General features: G+C 33.1%; 1 protein-coding gene across 2 annotated transcripts in view; it reads left to right on the plus strand.

Annotated features, from left to right (window-relative positions):
• LOC150098416 (failed axon connections-like) overlaps positions 1-21527 on the plus strand; it is a 78040-nt gene that overhangs the window by 43664 nt on the left and 12849 nt on the right. For both annotated transcript variants that reach the window (XM_090404883.1, XM_090404882.1), the window contains exon 2: positions 15800-16002. In XM_090404883.1, the coding sequence (XP_090261009.1) occupies positions 15815-16002 (188 nt within the window). In that variant the 5' untranslated portion in view covers positions 15800-15814. The remainder of the gene's footprint in view (positions 1-15799; positions 16003-21527) is intronic.

The raw sequence follows: 21527 nt of genomic DNA on the forward strand, positions 1-21527 counted from the left end.
CTAAACTATTAATTGATCGTGCTTTTTTCCCCTTATTTATATATTTTAATCTCTAACCAGCGCTTTCTGGAAGATTCATTGATAATATATAAAAATTTGTAATTGTTATATACTGATTTATCTAACGTTATTATTAAATCTGTTTATTCTGAATATTTTAAGGTTTAATTGTTTTGCGGAAAACAGCGCCCCCTAAAGGCATTTATATTACTGTATGAAAATGGTATTTTTATATTTCCAAGGTGTCCAGTTTATTGACCTGAGTGCTAGATTGACATTTGAAACTTTCAAATTCAATTATTTGAGTATGAAATAAGGATGGATCTATAATGTCTTTAATTTACGTGAATATTCTACTGAAGTCCTTTATGCTATTTATTCAAAATATGACATTGGCGAATTCATTTAAATAAATTTAAATTGTGCTGGCGAATTTTATTTGCAGTTATTTATCATATAGAATTTATTTATTTATTTATATTTTGGAAAGGATCTGGTTATTTTAATTGTTTTTCATCATAATTATTTTCTTAATTTAGTGTTTTGAAGTGCGCCCTCTGTACAAAGTCAGAAGGCATTAATTTATTGTACCAAATTGTTTATTTTTTTCTTTCGTATGTAATTTATTCCATTGTTTTATTTTATTAATTGTTTTCGTAGTTTCCGTTTGCAATTTTTGAATACGTTTGTAAATTATTTTATATGCAGTAATTCATCATACCAAAATTACCTATTATTTCGTATTTTCCTATTCTATAATTTTGGTTCTATATTTAGGGTTCTGTGGAAATTATTAATATTATACTCGGTCTCTGTTGTTTTATTCAATAAAAAAAAGTAAAGATTTTTGTTATTTTATTAATTCTTAAATTAATTGTGCGAATTTTTTTTTTTTACCTCAATATCTTTTCATGAAATTTTTGATTCTGAATTTCTATTTTTGCTGGTTTGGTCTGATTTTTGATCGAAGGCTACGAGAGTGCACATGAATTCAATCTGCTCATCTTTCATCTCATCGCTACTCTGTGACTCGGTTGTCTAATTGGATACTAGCCAACTTGTCCTTCCTTCCTCTGATAACATAGTTCCCCCCGATGAACGCGGTTAGAAATTGATGTTGGGATACCACATGGCGGTCGAAGGTCATCTGCACACCCCACCCATCATTGTTCAGACCTTATCATTAAGCAAAGGTGACGTCACTTCCGGGTTGTGAATAATGAGATTATCACTTTCGTCCCTCGCTTGGGGAGAAAACGGGGACTCGTTCGCAATCACCCAGCTGAATAACACCATCATAACCTAACCTCAAGTCATAGAACAGGTGATATAACTGTAATGGTGAGGGAATGATTACATTGGGGAGGGGGGGGACGAGGTGAAATTCATCCAACGCCCATTTTTACAATACCATTTGAAACATACTAAGCAGGAGATACGGTTTCTCCACCCCCATGAAGGTTTTAGTCCCATTCTGAAAGAAATATGCCACGCTAGCTCATATTTTAGCTTCTTTTTAAATAAACATGACATCACGGTTAATTTCGGATATGCTTTTATCTCTATGACCCTTATCTTCTCACTGAGAATTTCTTAAATGATACACTACATTTCTTTGTAATGTGCTTTATAAAGTTCCTCCAACTTTGCCCTCTTTCGTTCCAGTATTAGTAGGTCTTTTCCCCTTATTAATTTCGAATCTGTTATTGACATAATCATTGGACTGAAATTTCATTTTGAAATATCAAATAACAGTCTAAAGTGTCGTAGTAGTCACTTTAAGATTCTTTAAAGTATTATTAGATATTTGATAACTTTTAAGCGATTCAGAAATCGGCAGTACTGCTAAAAAAATATATTAAAATCAAGGAATCCATCCAAACATAGAAACAAACTTAAAAAGTTTCGATATTTACCAACGATTATGAGAATATAATCAGCATCAAAGTTGCCTTGGAGTTTGTATTACTTAAAAGACATGGACTCTTTCCCGAAGTCCATATATTTATTCTTCTTTTATTATTGCATCAAATAGGTTTCCCTATGGCTGGCAGCTGTTTTGAACTGTCCGTTCTCTTAATAATAATAATTATAATAATTTACGTGAGCAAGACGTGGCAATGGCTACGATTTGGATATATTAAAAAAGAAACAGAAGGATTTATTCTAGCAGCCCAAGAACAGGTATTACAAACTAATGCAATGAAAGCAAAAAAATTTAACATCAATAATAACAGCAAATGCAGATTATGCGATCAGAAAGATGAGACTGTAGAACATCTAATCAGTGCCTGCAGCAAGATAGCTGAAACCGACTTTAAATACCGCCATGATCAAGTGGCTAAAATAATTCATTGGCAAAATATGGCTTTCCTGCTTCTGATAACTGCTGGCAACATAAAATAGAGACTGTATTGGAAAACGAAACAGCAAAAATTCTCTGGGACTTTAGAATACAAACTGATCGGCATTCGGAACACAATAGACCTGACATCACAATCATCGAACATCGACAGGCTTCGATTATTGATATCGCAGTACCCAGTGATAACAACATTAACAACAAAGAACTGGAAAAAATTACTAAATATCGAGATCTGGCAATCGAAGTTGTGGCTTAAACACACTAAAGTCATCCCAATAGTTATCGGTGAGCTTGGTGCAACTTCAAAGAAGCTATCCAACTATTTACAGTAATTAAACATCAACGAAGTGACCCCCATATGACCTACAAAAAACAGATCACCAGTCAAATTGTTGTTTAAATGATATCTTGTTTTGACTGTGCATCAATTATGTGAATAAAATAATAATAATAAGAGTGTAGTACACTGTTATTGAGCAACTTGAAATAGAGAAAGTGTTGTTATATTAGACTTGCATTGCTTTATTAACAAAGAGTTATCACAGCCAGAGAAGTGTTTTTGATAAGGAAGAGGAAGTAGTTCTCAAATTTTTGTGTTGAGACGGGATCGTTCTAAAGAATAAAAAAAAAAAGAGAAAACATGATTTATGTTAACAAACAGACGACAGAGTTTAAATAAATAAATGCATAATAGATTTTAGTTTTGTCCAACTTCTTTTTTGAAAAAATCAGTCATGTATTTGGAATTACGTCACTGCTTAAAAAAAAGTAATTTGGTGAATGTAAGCTACCTTTTCCCTTGAAAAATTGGCACTGAAAGATGATTAAAGTTAAAACTCTCTCTCTCTCTCTCTCTCTCTCCTTTCCAATGAACATTTTCAGATTCCCTACTTTAGGTGGGGGGGGGGGATATATAGAATTACATTAGGTGAAAATTTGTAGGAATGGGGGCGAACGATAGAAAGAAGACTTTGCAAGCTATTGACGACCACTCCTTTCAAAAGGAACACTGCGGTGCATCAGCCCTCCCGCTGAAGGCTAATGGGTACATATGAGTAGCGACCTACATTTTCCTCTTAGCAACGGATTTCGTGCATAGCAACAGACCGGGGTTTCGACCGGGGCTAATGTAAAAGGGGAGTGCGTCCAACTAGGATAAAGATGTTGAGGCAGGCAGAACGGGAGGGATGTTGATGATGTACAGAGTAGGGATGCGGGTTTTCATGTTTGCCAAGACAGCTTAAAGGACCGCGCACATAATGCTAGCTAATGGAACAAATAATACAGAAATCGACATCTCGAGATCACGTGAGATTTGCCAATTTTATCATTCTGCCCCCAAAAGTTTTGTTCGCCTGTTTCCTAATTCAAATGTATGTATATATATATATTATTTTATTTTATTTTTTGATATGTCACTTAAGAAATAAATGAAATATTATTTGATCATGATACTTTTCTGCTTTGTTACGTAGGAAATATCAACCGAAACGTCCGGATATAATCTTTATATCGGTCTGACAGGTCTTGTCACGTGCCATTTGTGGGTTCAAACATCTTATTTTATATTTCTTTTAAAGAGGTTGGGGGGGGGGGAGGAAAGAAGGGATGCCCAGATGGCTACGAACCAAACCACTTTCTTATAGAGTTGGAATGCAGTAAGGCTATAACTCAAGGGCACTCTAGCACAGCGATTCTCTATGCACACAAACAGTAATAAACATTTTATGGCATTATCAAGCGTCTTTTACGACTTTCGGGGGATGTGGCGTCTACTGGGCCTTCGTAAATGATTATTCTTGTGGCGAGTTGGTGATCACGTGACAATGAACGCTTCCTGGAGACCTGGGAAAGAGAGAGAAACAGGAAGAAGTGATATTTATCTATTCTTTATGACATAAAAAGAGACTTAATTGGATTCTGTTCAGTATTTATTATTCAATGATTAGTCTTCGTTTGACATATCAGAAAACGTGTATTGAGTTTTTCTATCTGATGTAAAATTATCGAATTAAAATCCTTAGTTTTACATTGTGCAAAAAAAGTAATAAATAGATAAAGTTGGCATGTCAGAAGTGCTCTTAGATCACTTCTAGCATACTGTCACAAACAGTAGCGCACTCAGGGTTTAATCGGGGGGGGGGGGAGTTGAGTAGACGATTTGAGAATACGCATCGCATACGACCCATGACTGAGCATCTGCAATGGTCGCTAATTCATAAGTAGTATAGAAATAGAAGACACGACACAATTTAAATTTTAAAAAAATGAATTTCAATTAGGAAAAGGATTTTTGGAAAACTTTCTAGTGTTTTTTCCCCTTTTTCTTTGGGTGAGCAGGGGGCCCTTGTCCCTACCCCTCTGGGTGCGCCACTTATGAATGCAAAATATATTTGTGCATTCATATTAAGTGACCATTACAAGCCGATATTTGGCTCCGAGATTTTTTTTTTTTTTAAGATTAGAAATTTGACGGTAGTTACAATGGGGGGAGGGGAATAATTGAGGGAAGACAGTTTTACACAATGACAAAAAAATATCAAAGCGAAATATTTAATGGAGCCGAAAAAAAAGTATTTTGTTGATAACAATAATCTATCACATATTTTATCAAACTTAATAGATTATTGTTATATCAATAATAATAGATTATTGTTATATCAATAATAATAGATTATTATTTTATCAGATATGTAATGAAATATTGCCTGCTTTCAATGAAAAAAAAAAAAGAGGACAGAAACAGAACTCATTTTTAGGTGTGTTTAGCCAAACGCATCCAAAATTCAATCCAAAATTCTTGTGGTATACCAGGCATTTCGCGTGGAAGACCCAAGGCACTGTTGCTATGGGAACACGGATACATAACCTCATATCCGTCTTAGTCAACTATCCAACAAATTAATTTTATTATGCAGAGAAATGAACATGCTACCAAAGTTTTATTTATTTATTTATTTATTTTTGTTAGAGATCATGAATTTTTGTGCAAAATGCAGGATTTCTGCTAACTGTTTGGCTTATTTCTGAAAATACGTTAAACATTTATTTATTTATACTATTTATTATTGTTCCTTATAATATCTACGATTTTTCTTTAAAAATTTTACTTTTTTTTTTTATTTACTTGTGGCACGTCAGTACTATACAAGAAAAGTTCCCCCACCCAACACACTGTTTAGCACAGCGTGACGCCAGATTTGCACAACAATCCTCCGAAAGACATTGAGCGCATCTAAGCCAAGAAGGGGGAGGAGATAGAGGGCGTTAAGTCTCTTGACAGTAACTTGAAAGCTGTCTTAATTAGCCATCTCCTTAACATTAAGAAAGGCAGAATGGAAGAAAAGAATTTAGCCTGTACATCGATTGCTACAATAAGGCGCTAAACTTACAGTTTCTATACCCTTCGGGGAGAATATGGAACCACCTTAAGCTGCTGTTGCTCATGGCAACGTGATTGAGACCGAAGTGTTGTAGGGTCAAATGCTGAAGTGCTCTTACATACCTTGCATACATTCTCCATAATGGTACAACCTCTCAGTCTGCAGACTGCATGCAGCTTATTTATTTATTTTTATTTTTGGCCTCCCTGTTGATATCTTGTAATCCAGTTTAAATCTGTTCTGGATGAGCAGAAAAAAATTAGCTCTTTTTATGTGGTTCATTGAATTCGTCACAAATATGCTCGTATGTTCATTTGAGACACTCTTGTAGCATTCAAGTATTACCGTTTTAGTGATTAAATAATACGTAATGGATATTCTATAATAATAAACCCTTTCCGCTGTTCTGTTAAATCCTTTCGGTAAAAAAAAAAAATAAAAAAAAAATCAGGATTATTAGATTTTTCCCACGTAAGACATGAATGTTTGTAAAATCCCTGTTCGGACGAGCTCATATAACTCTATTTAAAAAAAAAAAAAAAAAAAAAAAAAGAAGTTGATTGTATATTTGTAGTGTCGTTACCCTTCCCTGCTTCACCTTCCAGTGAAACGTCTATCATTCGGTAATATTCGAGGTATAGAATTGTGTTCGCTTATAAAAAAACAAGTAACGAAAATACGTGCAGACTCACAAAAGGTGAATTTTGCATATTGTTATTTTACTATGATGTCTTTCATTATTAATTGAATTGAAAGCTGTTTTTCGGTTTGTACTCAAGCGAACAGAACTTAAATATCTCCTAGCTTGTAGGCTTTTGTAAACAATTTGTTAGTGATTTCGCAAAAATATGTAAACACACAGATTCGTTGTTATCCCTCTGCCCAACACACTTCGGAATTATATCAAGAAATATATCGCGTTAGCTAAGAGCAATTATTCATGAAAATTGGTATTTAGGATGTCGACTGATTTTTGATTTTAATTGGGCAGTTTTTAAAATATTATAAATGGTCTCCAGTTTCAGTTGTTGCGACGTGAATAAAATAATAATTTAACTAACACTGAGAATGAAAGAATAGTATGACTCTCAGTAGGGTAAAAACAGCACATTCTAACTATCCTCCACCATAAATCCATGAAAGATTTAACATCTTCGTTTTATTCGGATTAATTAGCTCTGTCACAAAAATCCAACGTAATTACAAATACGTCTTTAAAATCCCACTAAATTCTTGAAATGATTCAGCAGGTATTTTGTGTGTTCGGTTTTATATTTTTTTTTAACGTTAAAATTTAATTACATTTGGTTTTTAAGAAGTGTACATCTTAATACCCATCTATACTTTCTTCTTTATTTTTTTTTTTTCTTCCATGTCTTATTCTAACGCTTGTATAGAAAAATTGCGCAATCTTTTATTTTCGAGAAATGTAAAAAAAAAAAATTAAAAAAAAGCATGCTTATAGTACGTGAACCATTTAAAAGAATTGCTTTAAACAGTTGGATTTTTCTGTCCTTAATCTGAGGCGAATGTCCTTTTGAACGGGTTGCCTCTCTGCCTTGCAGTAGAAGTAAGAAGTTTGCGGTTTGGAGTTCTTTTTAACCATAACAGAAGTGAAGATTTGTTGCATCATTTATTATTGCAATATATTGTATTATTTTAAAGATGAATCGATGAAAAATGATTTAGAAAGGTAATAACATTTTTGTTTTGGTTTATAGAAAGGAATTGATTGAAGTCTTTAAATGTATAAAAGAAATATATCTTTGAACCGAGAGAAATCATCTCGCAGTTGGACAGCAATTGGATTAGAATGGCAGTAAAGATATGACCTTCTGTTGATTGTATGTTTTTTCCATCAAGATATATCTTTTCTGACTTGAGGATATATCAATTGATGCAGATCACGTGTTATGAAATCTTGAAAAAAAAATTGTATCGGATTTTCCTATGATGAGCTGTTTAATCTCGCCAAACGAATACTTCAAATCTTCGGAAAATTTATGAAGTATACAGACTTTTGTAACCTGTTTTTTTACTCAGATTTATCCGAGTTGAAATATTCATAACTTTGTGTATGAAAATGACATCTCGTGTAGGTTCTATCGGAGAACTGTTGGTAATATGAGTTATGCTAACTTATGTGAGTCATCACAAGGATGGGTCCATTCTTAATATTGGGGGTGACAGCATAGGATGGATGGGATTTCATCTATGTACAATGCATTATGCAGAAATGTCACAGGACAGTTTCCACATAATTTCCAAGGCCCTATCAACTTGATAGAAGTCGTTTTGACGTTACACAACTCTCTCCTTGTTCCAGGATTTAAGTAGGAAGTTGGCTTGTTTGCAGTAATGCAGAATCTGTCGTCTTGTTTAGTTCCTTCCTTCATTGCGAATACAGGAGAGGAATGATTGCAGTGATCGTTGAACCCTGACTAACGTCGGTTGGAATACTCTTCCTTCCTCCAAATAATTAAAATAACTAAAAGTTTACGCTTGTTAAAGGTATTACAAGCTGTGAACATGCAGTAAAGAAGTTTAAGGTCTTGCTAGTGAAGACAAAAAAAAAATCTTTTAGGGAATCATTGACTGCAGGTTCTAATCGTTTGCATCGGCTTTGGCCTGTTTACCATGCGTGTCTCCTTGGAGGAAAAACTCCATGACACTTTAATACTAAGGAGGATACAGTTTTAAGACTTCTGCTTGTCAACCGTATTAGCAATGTCAAATTAAGGTACAGGGGCCCTGGAGGAAATAGATCTCAGTGGGACCCTCTGTTTTAAATATATATTGAGTTTCCTAATTGTGGGCCCGTCCATAACAGACCCCGGCGCAACTACGTCATCACGTATTTCACATGAATAATGACAACATTTTTAAAATGATCAAATATTGAACTATTTTTCAAACAGATGAAGAAAAATATTCTTCATCTGTTATTTTGAAATGTACCCATTTGGTTTCCGATTAAATAAATAGAAACATAAATTAGGACCAACAGGTGAATCAAATGAATGTTTACATGTAGAAGAATTTTTCTACATATATTATTATTTTTCATTATCGTCTTCTGTAATTAAGACAATGGCGAAGTATACCATCGATTTTATGGAGATTTTTTCTTTGAACATTCAGTTTTTGTCGCGATAATTATTATCATGACGTATTTTTACCATTCATTTTGTAATCTATCTTCTTAAGTGTACCGTAAGACATTCTCATCAACTTTTTTAACCAATAATTATATTTTTATGGTTGTTAAAGGAATTGGAAGTGCTGATTTTCTTCACCCAACCTATTATCCATGTTCTTTTATTAGTTTTTTTTTTTCATGTACGATATTTTATTTTTAAATTTTATATTTGGTCGTTGTTTTCCTGCACCTGACAAATCAAAACGTTACATTTTCGTATCACAGCATTGATTGCATTTTATTTTTAACAGGAACACAGTACTGTTATTGTCTTGTGACACTTTGTTGTGCTTACAAAGGAAAGTATCTTGCTGGAAAAAGTATGGCCCTTTGCCTTAAAATTTCATAAGTGCAGGACATACAATTATTCAGAACTTGGAGGGCAATGCAGTTATAACTCACAGCATTCGTTCGATGGAATGCCAACAGATCAATCTCTTCCATCCGATGCTAGAGAATTGAAAAGTCCTCTTTTCACTTGGGCACAGTCTATTATTTGTGGTTCAGTTTTTAATTCAAACTGAACTGTGTTTGCGCTGACGTCTTCTTTATATATGTACTGATTTCCATCTGTATTATTTACATAGCTTCTATTTGGATGTTGTACGTACTGTGTATATATGTGTATATGTATGTGTGTATATGTATATAATGTGTGAGCTTCTAGTAGTATCCCAATACATTTTTCAACACAGCGTATTATTATTAAAAATATATTGTAAATTCACATTTCATATCCATCCCATAAGTTTTACGGCACACTTAAAGTATAACATATACAAAATTATATTGTTAAAAACTTTTCGTTTTATTTTTTAGTATTGATTCGCCAAAATTCAGTTTTGGAGATAAATTACAGCTAAATTTAGTACGAAACAACAAATATTTGATTAATAGTTTCCATTGTTAGAATTGTGTTTCACTGCAACCAGTCTTGGGTGGAAGGGATAAAATTTGCAAATACAGACAATAATAAAGAAAAACAGTGTGTGTGTTCTTATATAAGATAGCGGAGAATACACACACACACACTCCACTTATGTTTTTATTTCTTTTCTGATGCAGTCTTAAATCCACGTTATTTCTGTATTTAAACTTAATAAAAATCCCGATTCCCAAAACGGATGTATAAATAGTTTTGAAAAAACAACAACAAAAAAAAAAGAAAGAAAGAAAGAAAGAAGCAGTATTTTGTGCTCATGGAAAGCGCATGAAGCTATCTACAAATTGAGATATTGTGATTCTGCTTTTGAAAATGTATGTAATCGCAGTTTACTTTATTATGATTGCATTTTAGTAATAACAGAGATCAAACCTCCTGCAGGAGAAAAAACAACAAATGGGGGGGGAAAAGTTTTATGGTTTTATTTAAATGGAAATGAGACTCTTTGTTTTGAGAGGAGGATATGTATAATATATGTACGATAAGGTAGAGAATTTGTAAAAATAAACAGGAAAATATTTTTGCCGCAAAAGAGTCCTAAAAAAAATGAATAAATAAATCATTGAGCTTAACAATAAAAAAAGTTGTAGCAATGAAAGAATTATAATTATATTATATAAAATTTGTAAAGGTGTGGTTGTTTTGAGAATTTACAAAAATATGTTAAATCTTTTACAATTTTGAATTAAAAATTATAAGTAAAATAAAACTTACATTATTATTAATTATATAAAGAGCCAAAGGCTTCAATTCGGCGACATGAACTTATTTATGTTAAGGGATTATCTCGTGTTCCTAATACTGACTGGAATTATTGCCTGACTTAGCGTATGTGCTACGATGGGTCTTTCTAAGTTATGGAATTACAAGCTCTAGTTTCCAATAGCAAACACCATACATCAAAGAAATCTATGAAACAATATGGGATATTACATTCCATATTGTTTCATAGCCGAATAAGAAACTCAGAGTTTCATGCCGAATATAGAAACTATATAAAGTTCGGCGAGTCCAAGCGGAAGGTCTGGGTAGTGACCTTCTCTCATAATGTAGAACAGTAATACAGCTCCTAGGAGCTGGGTTTCACATTATGGGTAAATACCAAGAATAGTGATCGGAGCTTGCTCCACCCTTATATATATATATCATTATTGCTATCATCTCGACAGCATTGTCTTCAAAGTCAAAATATGGCACTGGTAAGCACCGGATCTGAAATATTGTTAAATAGGTAGAAACGGAGTTTTTACAGTAAATGCAAGACATGAGGAATCCATTGCGTCATACAGTTGTTTTCACATTCATTGCCCTGGCAACTCTGCAGGATATCAGTCTGGTTCACTCAACCATGGTATCTTTATTGAAGCCTCAAACAGTCCAATGACATTTTCGGCTAAATATTAATGGAGTCAGCCTTCATTCTCAAAGCGGATAATTTTTATTTTTATTTATTTATTTGGCGAAGGTGAGATTCCAAGCCATTGACGTTTGTTGTCATCGATCTCGATGTAAGTGTATAGTCAGTTACGTAGAATACGTATTAGTTCTCTCTATCTTGTGTTCCTAATACTGACTGGGATTATTGCCTGACTTAGCGTATGTGCTACGATGGGTATTTCTAAGTTATGGAATTACAAGCTCTAGTTTCCAATAGAAAACACCATACATCAAAGAATGACTAACTCTAGAACCAGCGAAATAAAAACCGTAGAAAAAAATCTTCTGGTCGGCGACTAGAATCGAGCTTATAAGGTTCGATTCTTTTGCCGATCTAGCTTCATAGATTGAGGCCGTAAGGCTTATAGCAAATAGATGGCGTGTGTGGACTGGAAGAGCAAAGTAATTTATAAATACTCTTTTTGAAGAGCTGGTGGTTGTAGTCTTTGGGGAATACCTCATGATGATGGCACACTGTATATGAGGCAAGGTTGATTTCACTATTCCCGGAATATCGCAAGGTTAAGAAGATTTATTTTATTTTTTTTTAATTTCATGTTTTGTCATGGTTTTAGACTGTTTCTCTTCAAAGAAGTTGTTGTCAGACAATATGATTTAAATATTTTCACAGTTTACTGAATCTTTAATATTTACTTCTGCTACAGAAATAAATATCGATAAAATGTAATTCTCAAAGTAGCCTGGGGGTCTAATGAAATCCTGGCCCTTTTAAAAATAACTATTTACAACCGCATACAAAACAAAAATTATTGTAGTGTACTTTGGAAGTGATAAAAATTCTGTGTCAAAGCGAAAGTCGGTCCGAATATTAACGTAGCAATAAGGGTTCGTTTTAAAGAATGACGAAAAATAACGTCACCAATCCTGTTGTAAAATCAGACAAAATATTAAAAACATTACTCGCTTGTCAAACCGACAGAAGATATACAGAATGTAATTTGAAAATGTTTCCCTGATTCATTTTTCTTAATCTGTTGTTACCAAATATGCATGGAGTTATTCAAAGAATGCAACTCTTAGTAGAAACGACAAGTATTGGTGACAGAAAAATGATTCATTCATAATAGGATATCATTATAAACTAAACGCATAACTTGTAAGAAGTTTTAACGAATAAATTGATCGTAGATTATTCTATAATAGGAAAACATCGGAAGACAATAACTGTGAATTTGGTGCTGCAGCATTTACGGAATAAATGCTATAAAAATAAAGAGTAAATGTCAGGGATGCACGCTACAGACTATTGTGTATGCGGTGGTGTGTGTGGTTTAGAGTTAAATGACTTTGAATGATGTGTTATTTTACATTGTCCTATTAGTCATCATCACTCATTATCACACGATTCGAGTATTTGGATCAACTGGGGCCGTCGTTATTAAAAGGTGAAAAAGCGATAGTAAAAAAAGGGACCCGAGTCAAGAAACACTGGAATCACTAACTGATTCTGTGTGGATTCTGTTGACTTGAACTCCAGGGAGTTCATAGCTGTACAGGCTTGTGTCAGGACTGTTAATTATTGCCTATTTCAGCTGTGGTTTCTATGGAAACTGCTCACTAGATTATCATATGATAATGCACCATAGTATGGTGCAAGATCTAAGATGATGTTGTCAGAAAAATATTCCAATAATTTCCTCCTCGCATCCATTTACTAATCGCTTTCTTTCTTTTTTTGCCTTTAAGATATTTTAATTTTTTTTTTGGGGGGGGGGAATTCTAAGTACAAATACCAAGTATTGGATTGTATTTTAGTATGTTGAAATCTCAAGAAAAAAAAAAGGCGGTGTTTATTTTTAGCATTTTTTATGAAGTAAATACCGTTGATAAAAATTGCAGACCTCTAAGAGTATTTACTGATTTGAAAATCCTTACTGTATAACATTAGTTCGTAAGTATTTTCTTCTAGCACTTTCCTTCTTAGAATTTCTCTCTCCTTTATTTCTCCGGATTATTTTCCCCTAATAAATAACTATTTATTTTAACAAGCTCAGACCACTGTTATATTGAATAATAAACGTAATATGTAGTGGAAACGTACATCCGAGCTGCAAATCAAAGAAACTTTATAAGCATCTAAATTATAAACAGTGCTGAAAAAAAGACCTTCGTTCGACACACACTCACTCACTCACACACTCTCTCTCTCTCTCTCTCCACACACACTATAGTGTGTGTGTGTGTGTGTGTGTGTGTGTGTGTGTGTGTGTGTGTGTGTGTGTGTGTGTGTGTGTGTGTGTGTGTGTGTGTGTTCAACTATATGAATAATCAACTATATATATATATATATATATAGTTGATTATTCATTTAGGCTAACTGGCCTAACAAATCAACTAGGTTACTTAACTGTAACATGCCATTGAGCCAACACGTGAGGACTCTTCTGACATTTTTATTCTCTTCTTTTAATTAACTTTTTATTATCTTCTTTTAAACTGAAGAAACTAACTGTAGTCAGTAAGATTATGTTTCGATACGAATTTGATAAAATATTGCCATTAATTCAAATACATCGACGCTTTAACAACATCCCTTCTTCAATTTAAGGTAACAAGCCTATGTGAGTTTACTCTGTTTAGAAATTGTTTACAATTTTGTTTATTTTAATCCTTTTAAAATTCATCTCCGTTCTCGAAATGTAAATAGAAACAGTTCAGGAAATAAATAAAATCATCCAACACATCAGCATCTGCAGTATTAACTATCGATGTACTGCTTTGGATTATAGCAATATTTTTTAGTTTACTGTTACCATTTTGTATTTCCATTTCCGCTTTATTTTTTCGGCATCAGTACACTACAGACTACACACATACTGTATGATAATATCTTTTCCTTGGCAGATGACTGGTTGTATGCGTTACTCCTACAGGAACTACCGCACTAGATGTGTTTTGCAACTTTTCTTGTGAGGGTTAATTTAGTTTTGTTTAGACTGAATCACGACCAAAAACAACTGAGGCTACGCATCCAGCATGTGATTTCTATTTCCGATATGCCCCTTTTGCTAGATGAAAAACACGTGTTTTAGGGAGGAAAACCTTCCCACTTCCGTTTTACGACTGGGTGGGAACACTTACCACGATACCTAATGATGAAGATACTGGGGATAAATTTCAAAAGTTTGGGACTCAAGGACGAATAGTGATACACCAGTGTGTACAATGTGACCTAATCTCGGACTTCAGGTTCACTCAACTGTAGTCATAGAAACATATCTTAAAAATGATACCGTTTTTGAAATTATAAAAGCAGAATTTTAGTCAGCTTGCTTTTTTCACTTTATCATCACCAGTGTCTTATAAATGTTTCATATTACTTCAAACAGAACCGTAAGAAAATATACTAGTTAAATGCTCATTTGCTCGAGATCCGTTTGATCATTTATCGTTTGCATCTTTAGCTAGACGAATTAAAAAAAAAAAGTTAAACATAAATTGATTTTATTATAATAACTAAAAGTACAATTTTTTCATTTGCTTTTTTTTTTTTTTTTGGGAAGCATGGATGGGAAGTGACAGGAATGAAAAAAAAAACTTTTGGGTGTGTGTTTTAATCATGTTTTGCTGTCTTTATTAGACAGCAAAACATGATTAAAACACACACCCAAATCTTCTTTTATCTAATAATGTATTAACCCAAACAAATGACTGCTAATCTAAATCAAAACAAAGCACTTGATAATCACCAGAGAACAATAAAATTAGCTGGTGACTCAATCGCATCAGTTATTGTGTACATTATTTAGACAGCAGCAGTGGGATTGCGTGTCTAGAAACTCAATGTTTCATATTTGATGATACTGCAATGATGGTGTGTTTTCACCTGTTAAACCTTCATCGTAACACCTGGTCCTGATTAATGAGGTAGTCTATCTGGGCACGCATAAATTAAATAAGCCAGGAATAGGACAGATGAGAAGTCAGGGTGTTGTTATGATTACTAATTTTTTGTCGCAGTGAAAGATCCAAATCTGAAACGCATGTGTGCACATCAACTCACCGTTACGTATTACACAATAGCGTTCAGAAGATAAAAGCAAAAAATGCTTCTTGGACGGAAGAAAAAAACATTTATCGCATTACACATAACAACTAGTAATCCTGTACACACAGCACTGTAGATGGGAGTTCCTTTCCATCGTAATTTTGCGTGTTCTGGTCATTCCTTGTCTTCCTTTACCAAAATACATTGAGGTTTTCCACGCTAGACAAATGCCGTACGCCATTGGTATTTAATGATAGACTTGACGCCCAACAGTACACAATCACCTCAGGTTACAAAAAAAAAATCTCGTTTTTCTTTGTATTCCAGTCGTAATGTTCCCATTTTATTCAATTACCCTTCATATGGTCAACGCTTGGGTTTTATTTATTTAAAATACATTATTGAATCTTAAAATTTATTCTGGACTTAAGCCACAATCATTTTCTCTCACTTATATTTCCAGAATGTAGATCATAAGATGAAGTACAAATCTAAGAAGGGGCAGCTACCTTTTATCGAAGTGAATGGTCTTGAAATAGCAGATTCTGACATCATCATTAAAGAGCTGGGAAAACAGTTTGGTAAAGAGCTCGATGAAGATCTTTCCGCGGACCAAAAGAATGTTAGCCACGCTTTTATATCCATGCTCAATAATCACACCAGCTGGTAAGTTGGAAATATCTTATTCTTGAATTAGTATTGAGTTAGAATGTGTGTAATTTAATACAGTATCACATGTTTCTGCTTGTTAATTAGTTAAATTTTTATATATTTATTTTAAGTTTCTCCCTTTCATTAATAAACCGCTTTACATGTTAGTTAAAATATGATGTATTGGTAATTATTCCACTTCTATTTGTTACTTTTCTTACTTAAAAAATAAAAAAAAAATCAATACATAAATTATTTTTCGTTTAGTCTGTTAAATTAAATTTAATCTATATTCGTTGTGTAAACGACGCCATATCCTTTCGGTATTTGACCGAAGAAGCTAGCAGTGACTGTTGTAACGTAGACTGATCGATTATCAAACTATTTGCTGTCAAAGAACTCGAAGTCAAGGACAAGAACACTTTTATTGACGTCATAAGCTGCACGTGAAAATGCTACTGTTTGCTTTTCGGGAATAATGGTAGGAATAAAACATATTTCGGAATTACGATTTATATCTTAGGCCTAACGTCGCCAAACGAACGTTAGACATAACTGTACATTTGCACTTGCGCAAATCGATACCGATGTGCGGTAAAGATATTATACGTGGGCGATTAATAAAGCCGTCAAATGCTTCTACGACATGGGAGTTACTGTCAGCACTTGCCTAACTGCTATAATGCAAAGATAAACACGATATGGCTTACATTTAACTCGCATTTGTGCGTCACTTTTCAGCCTATTTAGAAGTGCTTTTAGATGCCGAAAGAGCCTATATCTTGAAAGAAAAGAGGCCTTGTCAGTATTCAGAATATCCTGATTTAATGTCTTGATATTTTGTCATAAAAAAACAAGAAAAATTACTTTGTTGTTGTAATGAGAGGGCATGCGTAACTGCAATATCATGTTAATTAATTTTTAAGAGAAATCATATTTATTTTATTTTTTATGTGGCTTCCGCTCACCAAAGGCTACTATAAATCTGTAGTAGAATTTTTGTTTCGTGTTATTGATTTTTATTTATTTTTACCAGGTTGATGTTTGTAATGTTTATTAAATTTATCATTAGCGTAATTTTGGTTGCAATTTTGAACTATTTGTAATGGCAAAACTTTCTTGATTTTGCAAAAAATGGCACAAAGTTATAACTTGTCTTTGCCTTTACTGATTTTAATGGAATTTGTTCTCTGAATGATTAACAAAAATTCACTCTTTCGACTTTTGGTTTAAATCGGAACATTTTTAGTGAGTGAAAAATTTAGACCGAAGTTTATTAATTAGTATTTTAGAAAAGACAGCAATGAAAAAAAAGGGAGATGATGTACTACCAATGGGCAAATGAGTGGTATCTGTTCAAGCCTGGGAAAAACGAGAGTGATAGTGAGAGAGAGGAATTTTAACTTTCGAAATGGGCTAAAAAAACAGCCTCGTCTATTCCCTGTAAACGGGAATAAAAAGGCGTTAGCTGATTTTTTTTTTTTTTTTCCTGAATATAAACTGAAAGGAAAGAGAATTTTGTGAATTCTTAAAGAACCACTATTCCATATGGTGACGCAAGGAACTCATGGGCTAATCAGCTCTTTACCACCAGGAGGTGACAGTGATCATATAGTCCTAACATATAAGGCAACGGCATTGTAAACGTATTTGGAATAAGAGGGTACATGTGGAGGATAGGAGATTATGAAAGGCTAGGCTCAGGAAGCAGCTTGAAACAATTCCGGTTTGGGAAGATAAACTTAAGAAAAGAGATTGATATTGCGTTGGCGATAATTAAAAAGATTTTATGATCTCAATAACAGACTGTATGCCTAAATCCAAAAGGGTAAAATAAAGTGCTGCTGGCTAGAAAAGTGACAAGTATAAGAAGAAAGAGTATTAGAGGAGACTAGCGAAGCAGGCTCGGAAAAAATCGGAGTTTTTCGGTTATGCGGAAATAATTATTATGAGAGGATAATTTTGCTTAATCGAGATGGCTTAAAATTACAACAATAATGATATTGTTGTAAGGAAGCAGGGAGGAATCAAAACCTCATCTTATCCCCTTGAAAGTGAGTGAAGTGGAAGTCTTGAGTAGGCTTGACGGGGATAAAATGGTTGGAGTGGATGTATTGCAAAAGAATGTGCTAGAGAACTTGTATTCGTTTAATCAAAGTCTTGGGTCCTAATAAGCGGCCAAGACACTCTTTCATTGGATAAAGATGGAAGCAAGCAAAATAGATGTTTCGAATTCATGGTCTGTGGAATGCTCCCTGCGACAATAGGTTGAACGCGGAAAAGGGAGAATATGATAGAAACGTTCAAGTTACTATAAAGATTTTATAGGATTGGTGCAAAGATAATTTTTCATCCCTTGGCTAGTGGGACAGAACAGGATAGGTCATCTCTGGACATTGAGTAAGAGTGTGAGGACTAGATTTGTATTCGCTTGGAGAGTGATAAATGAGAATGGATTGTCAGAGTCTGCTTTGAATGCTATGTCGATCAATGCATTCAAGGAGAGGTACCATAAGATATCTTGTGGATAATGCGTACCTTTTTAAATGAGTCTTCGGTTTCATGGAGGTTCCAGTGCAATAATCATAATAATACTCGTAACTATGGAAGAGTTCTTTTTTAATTCTTGGCTTTCACATAATTTCCCCAATCTTTATTAATCAAGTGCGTCTGTTTATAGAATGTGTTTTTAACTGTGCAATCTAATTGGTTTCGAATCGACGATAAAGTGTTTTTATTTGTTTATAAAGATTTAATGTTAAATATCTGATCTTAAAAATATCTGTGAAGCACAATAATTTAACATCAAGCTGGAAACCAATAAATAGAAGAGTACGTCAGGGTTGCCCTCTCTCACCTGTTTTATTTAATATATACACAGATAAAATCATAAAAAAATGGAAGATAACTAATGAAGGAGGATTCAAGATAAACCGTAACAACAGATTGGCTAAATGACCAAATAATCCTTGGAAACAATGAAGATGAACTACAAAAATCATTATGCAGTCTAAATAATCTGATAAAAACATATGGTATGGAAATATCAACCGACAAAACAAAAGCCATGGTCTTCAAAGGTGCTCATCCAATAAGAAGCAAAATAGTAATAAACAACAAAATAATAGAGCAATTAAATACATTCAAATATTTAGGATGCACAATGTCATATGAAGCTGATGTAGAACCGAAGCTATCAAACTTTTTGAAAGTAACACGCATTATAAATAAAATTTTCGAACTCAATTATGTACAAAAACACACGAATAAGAATCTACAGTACAGTAGCTAAACCTACCTTACTTTATGGCAGTGAGATACGGACAATAAACAAGCAGATGAAAGAAGAATTGAATCATCCGAAATGAAATTTCTGCGCAGAACTGAAGGAGTCACAATAATGGATAAAATGAAAAGCAGCAAAATCAGAAATAAACTTGGAATTACAAACTTCCTAAATGAAACAGTTATTTGCTATAGAGCAAAATGGAAAGAACACGTACTGAGAATGAATAGAAGCAGAATACCTAAACAAATTCTAAATTACCTCCCAAAAGGTACCGGATGAAGAGAAAGACCCTTAAAAAGATGGAATTGAGTCCGGAACAGGCCACTTGACCTATAAGCCTGGAAAGGAAGAAGAAGAAAACAGGATAAAATGCTTTGTTTTTATACAGGTTTCGTATATATTTTAAACGAAATACATTTCTTACAAATAAGGCATGCATTATACATTGGTACTTTTTGTAGTATTGCAAAATTAGGTACTCGATTGAAATTCTGATAAATCACAGAAAAATTTTTTGTAGAAATGTCTGTATAAAATAATACTCGGTAAATATCTGTTTTATGTGCTACCATCTTGCTTATTGGCGGCTTCAAACGGTTTGAAAAATACCATGTACTTGATCTTTATAGGTAAGGTGCTGTATGTTTACAACTTTTCTTGGGTGGATGGAGAGTACAATGATGCCTTGCAAATTTTAATTTCTAAGATGTTTTGTAAACATTGTTTCAGTAAAGATTCTGTCATATTATTATAAGCTTCATGATCTAATCTTTTTTTTTTTTTCATATTAAAAAAAAACTGTTCAAATATGATTCGATATCCATATAAAAATCATAGCATGTTATCATAACAGAGCGAATATGAGATGTATTTCTGAAGTCCATTTTCATCCTATTTATAATATTTCATACTCTTTTATGGCATTGATTTCTGTGTGATTTATGATAAATCACACAGAAAAATAAAATAACTTTCTTTAATTTTCTTTTTAAACGAGCAGGTTAGAAAATAATTCCTCTTCTAAATATGATAATTGTGATTTGAAAAGCAAATTAGTTAACGCTGAAGTAAGTCGAAGTATTATTTTCCCGTCATAATAGAAACATTCATATAGCAATATGAATAGCTATAATTAGGTAGCAATAATTATCAATCCAGTTTTCATCTTTGTCTTTCTCTGGATTTTTATTGTTTCTGTCGATGTACTAGTGTCATATCCTTGTTGCTCAGGTCCTGAATCCAATTACCTGTTTGTTTGTTTTTCTCCCTTCTTGTTCTTCTTCTTCTTCCTGGAGAACTTTTTCTTTAGTGTACTTATAAATTACTGCTTTTTGTGTCCAAAAATGAAAGACGAAAGCCAAATTCTATTGAAATAACAACGTTGAAATACACCTTAACAAATTCAGGTAAAAATTCCCTATTTTTACCTGAATTTGCATTTATTTCATAAATAATAAAACGATATGTATGCCTAATTTGGTGGTTCTAGCTCTTTAGGATGAGTTCCTGAACAACAAACACCTGAAATATATAATAAAACTAACAGATTTGTCACTTGCTGCTAAATCCTGATTATTGTTTATATAATTTTTACATCTCTTTATTATTATTATTATTATTATTATTATTATTATTATTATTATTATTATTATTATTTTATTTAGTTATTTTCTAATTTGAATTTTATTTATTTTATTTGGAAAATTATCATAAATGTTTGCGACAAAGTTATTGAAAGAAAACTGAAAAGAGAGATAAACTGAAATTAAGTTTTATAGCTGATTTTTGTTCATTTTTTAAAAATAAAACCGAATACGAACTTGCTTCCATACTACGATAGATACAGCAGGAGGAATACGATAGATTATATAACGAGTACGATATCTTCACCCTCATTGTTAATCTTCATTTCTTGCAACCCTTTTTATATTATATCCGGTTATGTAATATTTTCTTAAAGCCACCTAAATTCACAGCTCCTGTAAATCGATGCAGAACGTCATTCCACATAGTTTCAACAAAAAATGTTAACAAGGAAGTTCTCATGATTCTTCTAAGTTATAATTTTAAGTTATATAATTCTAACTCGTAATTCTTACAGTTATAAGTCTTACAATTCTTCTTCGCTGTGTTTTTATATCCTCGAGTAGAGTTCGGCCAAGTGCTAGTGAACATTTCATTATCAGCAAAAGACAGACATTCTACTTACATTTGAAACATAAATCATTAATGAGTATATTAATCAAACAAC

Source organism: Typopeltis vanoorti, chromosome 15, assembly GCF_054136105.1.
Source record: "Typopeltis vanoorti isolate ZY-2024b chromosome 15, IOZ_Tvanoo_1.0, whole genome shotgun sequence".
NCBI classification, from domain to species: Eukaryota; Metazoa; Arthropoda; class Arachnida; order Uropygi; family Thelyphonidae; genus Typopeltis; species Typopeltis vanoorti.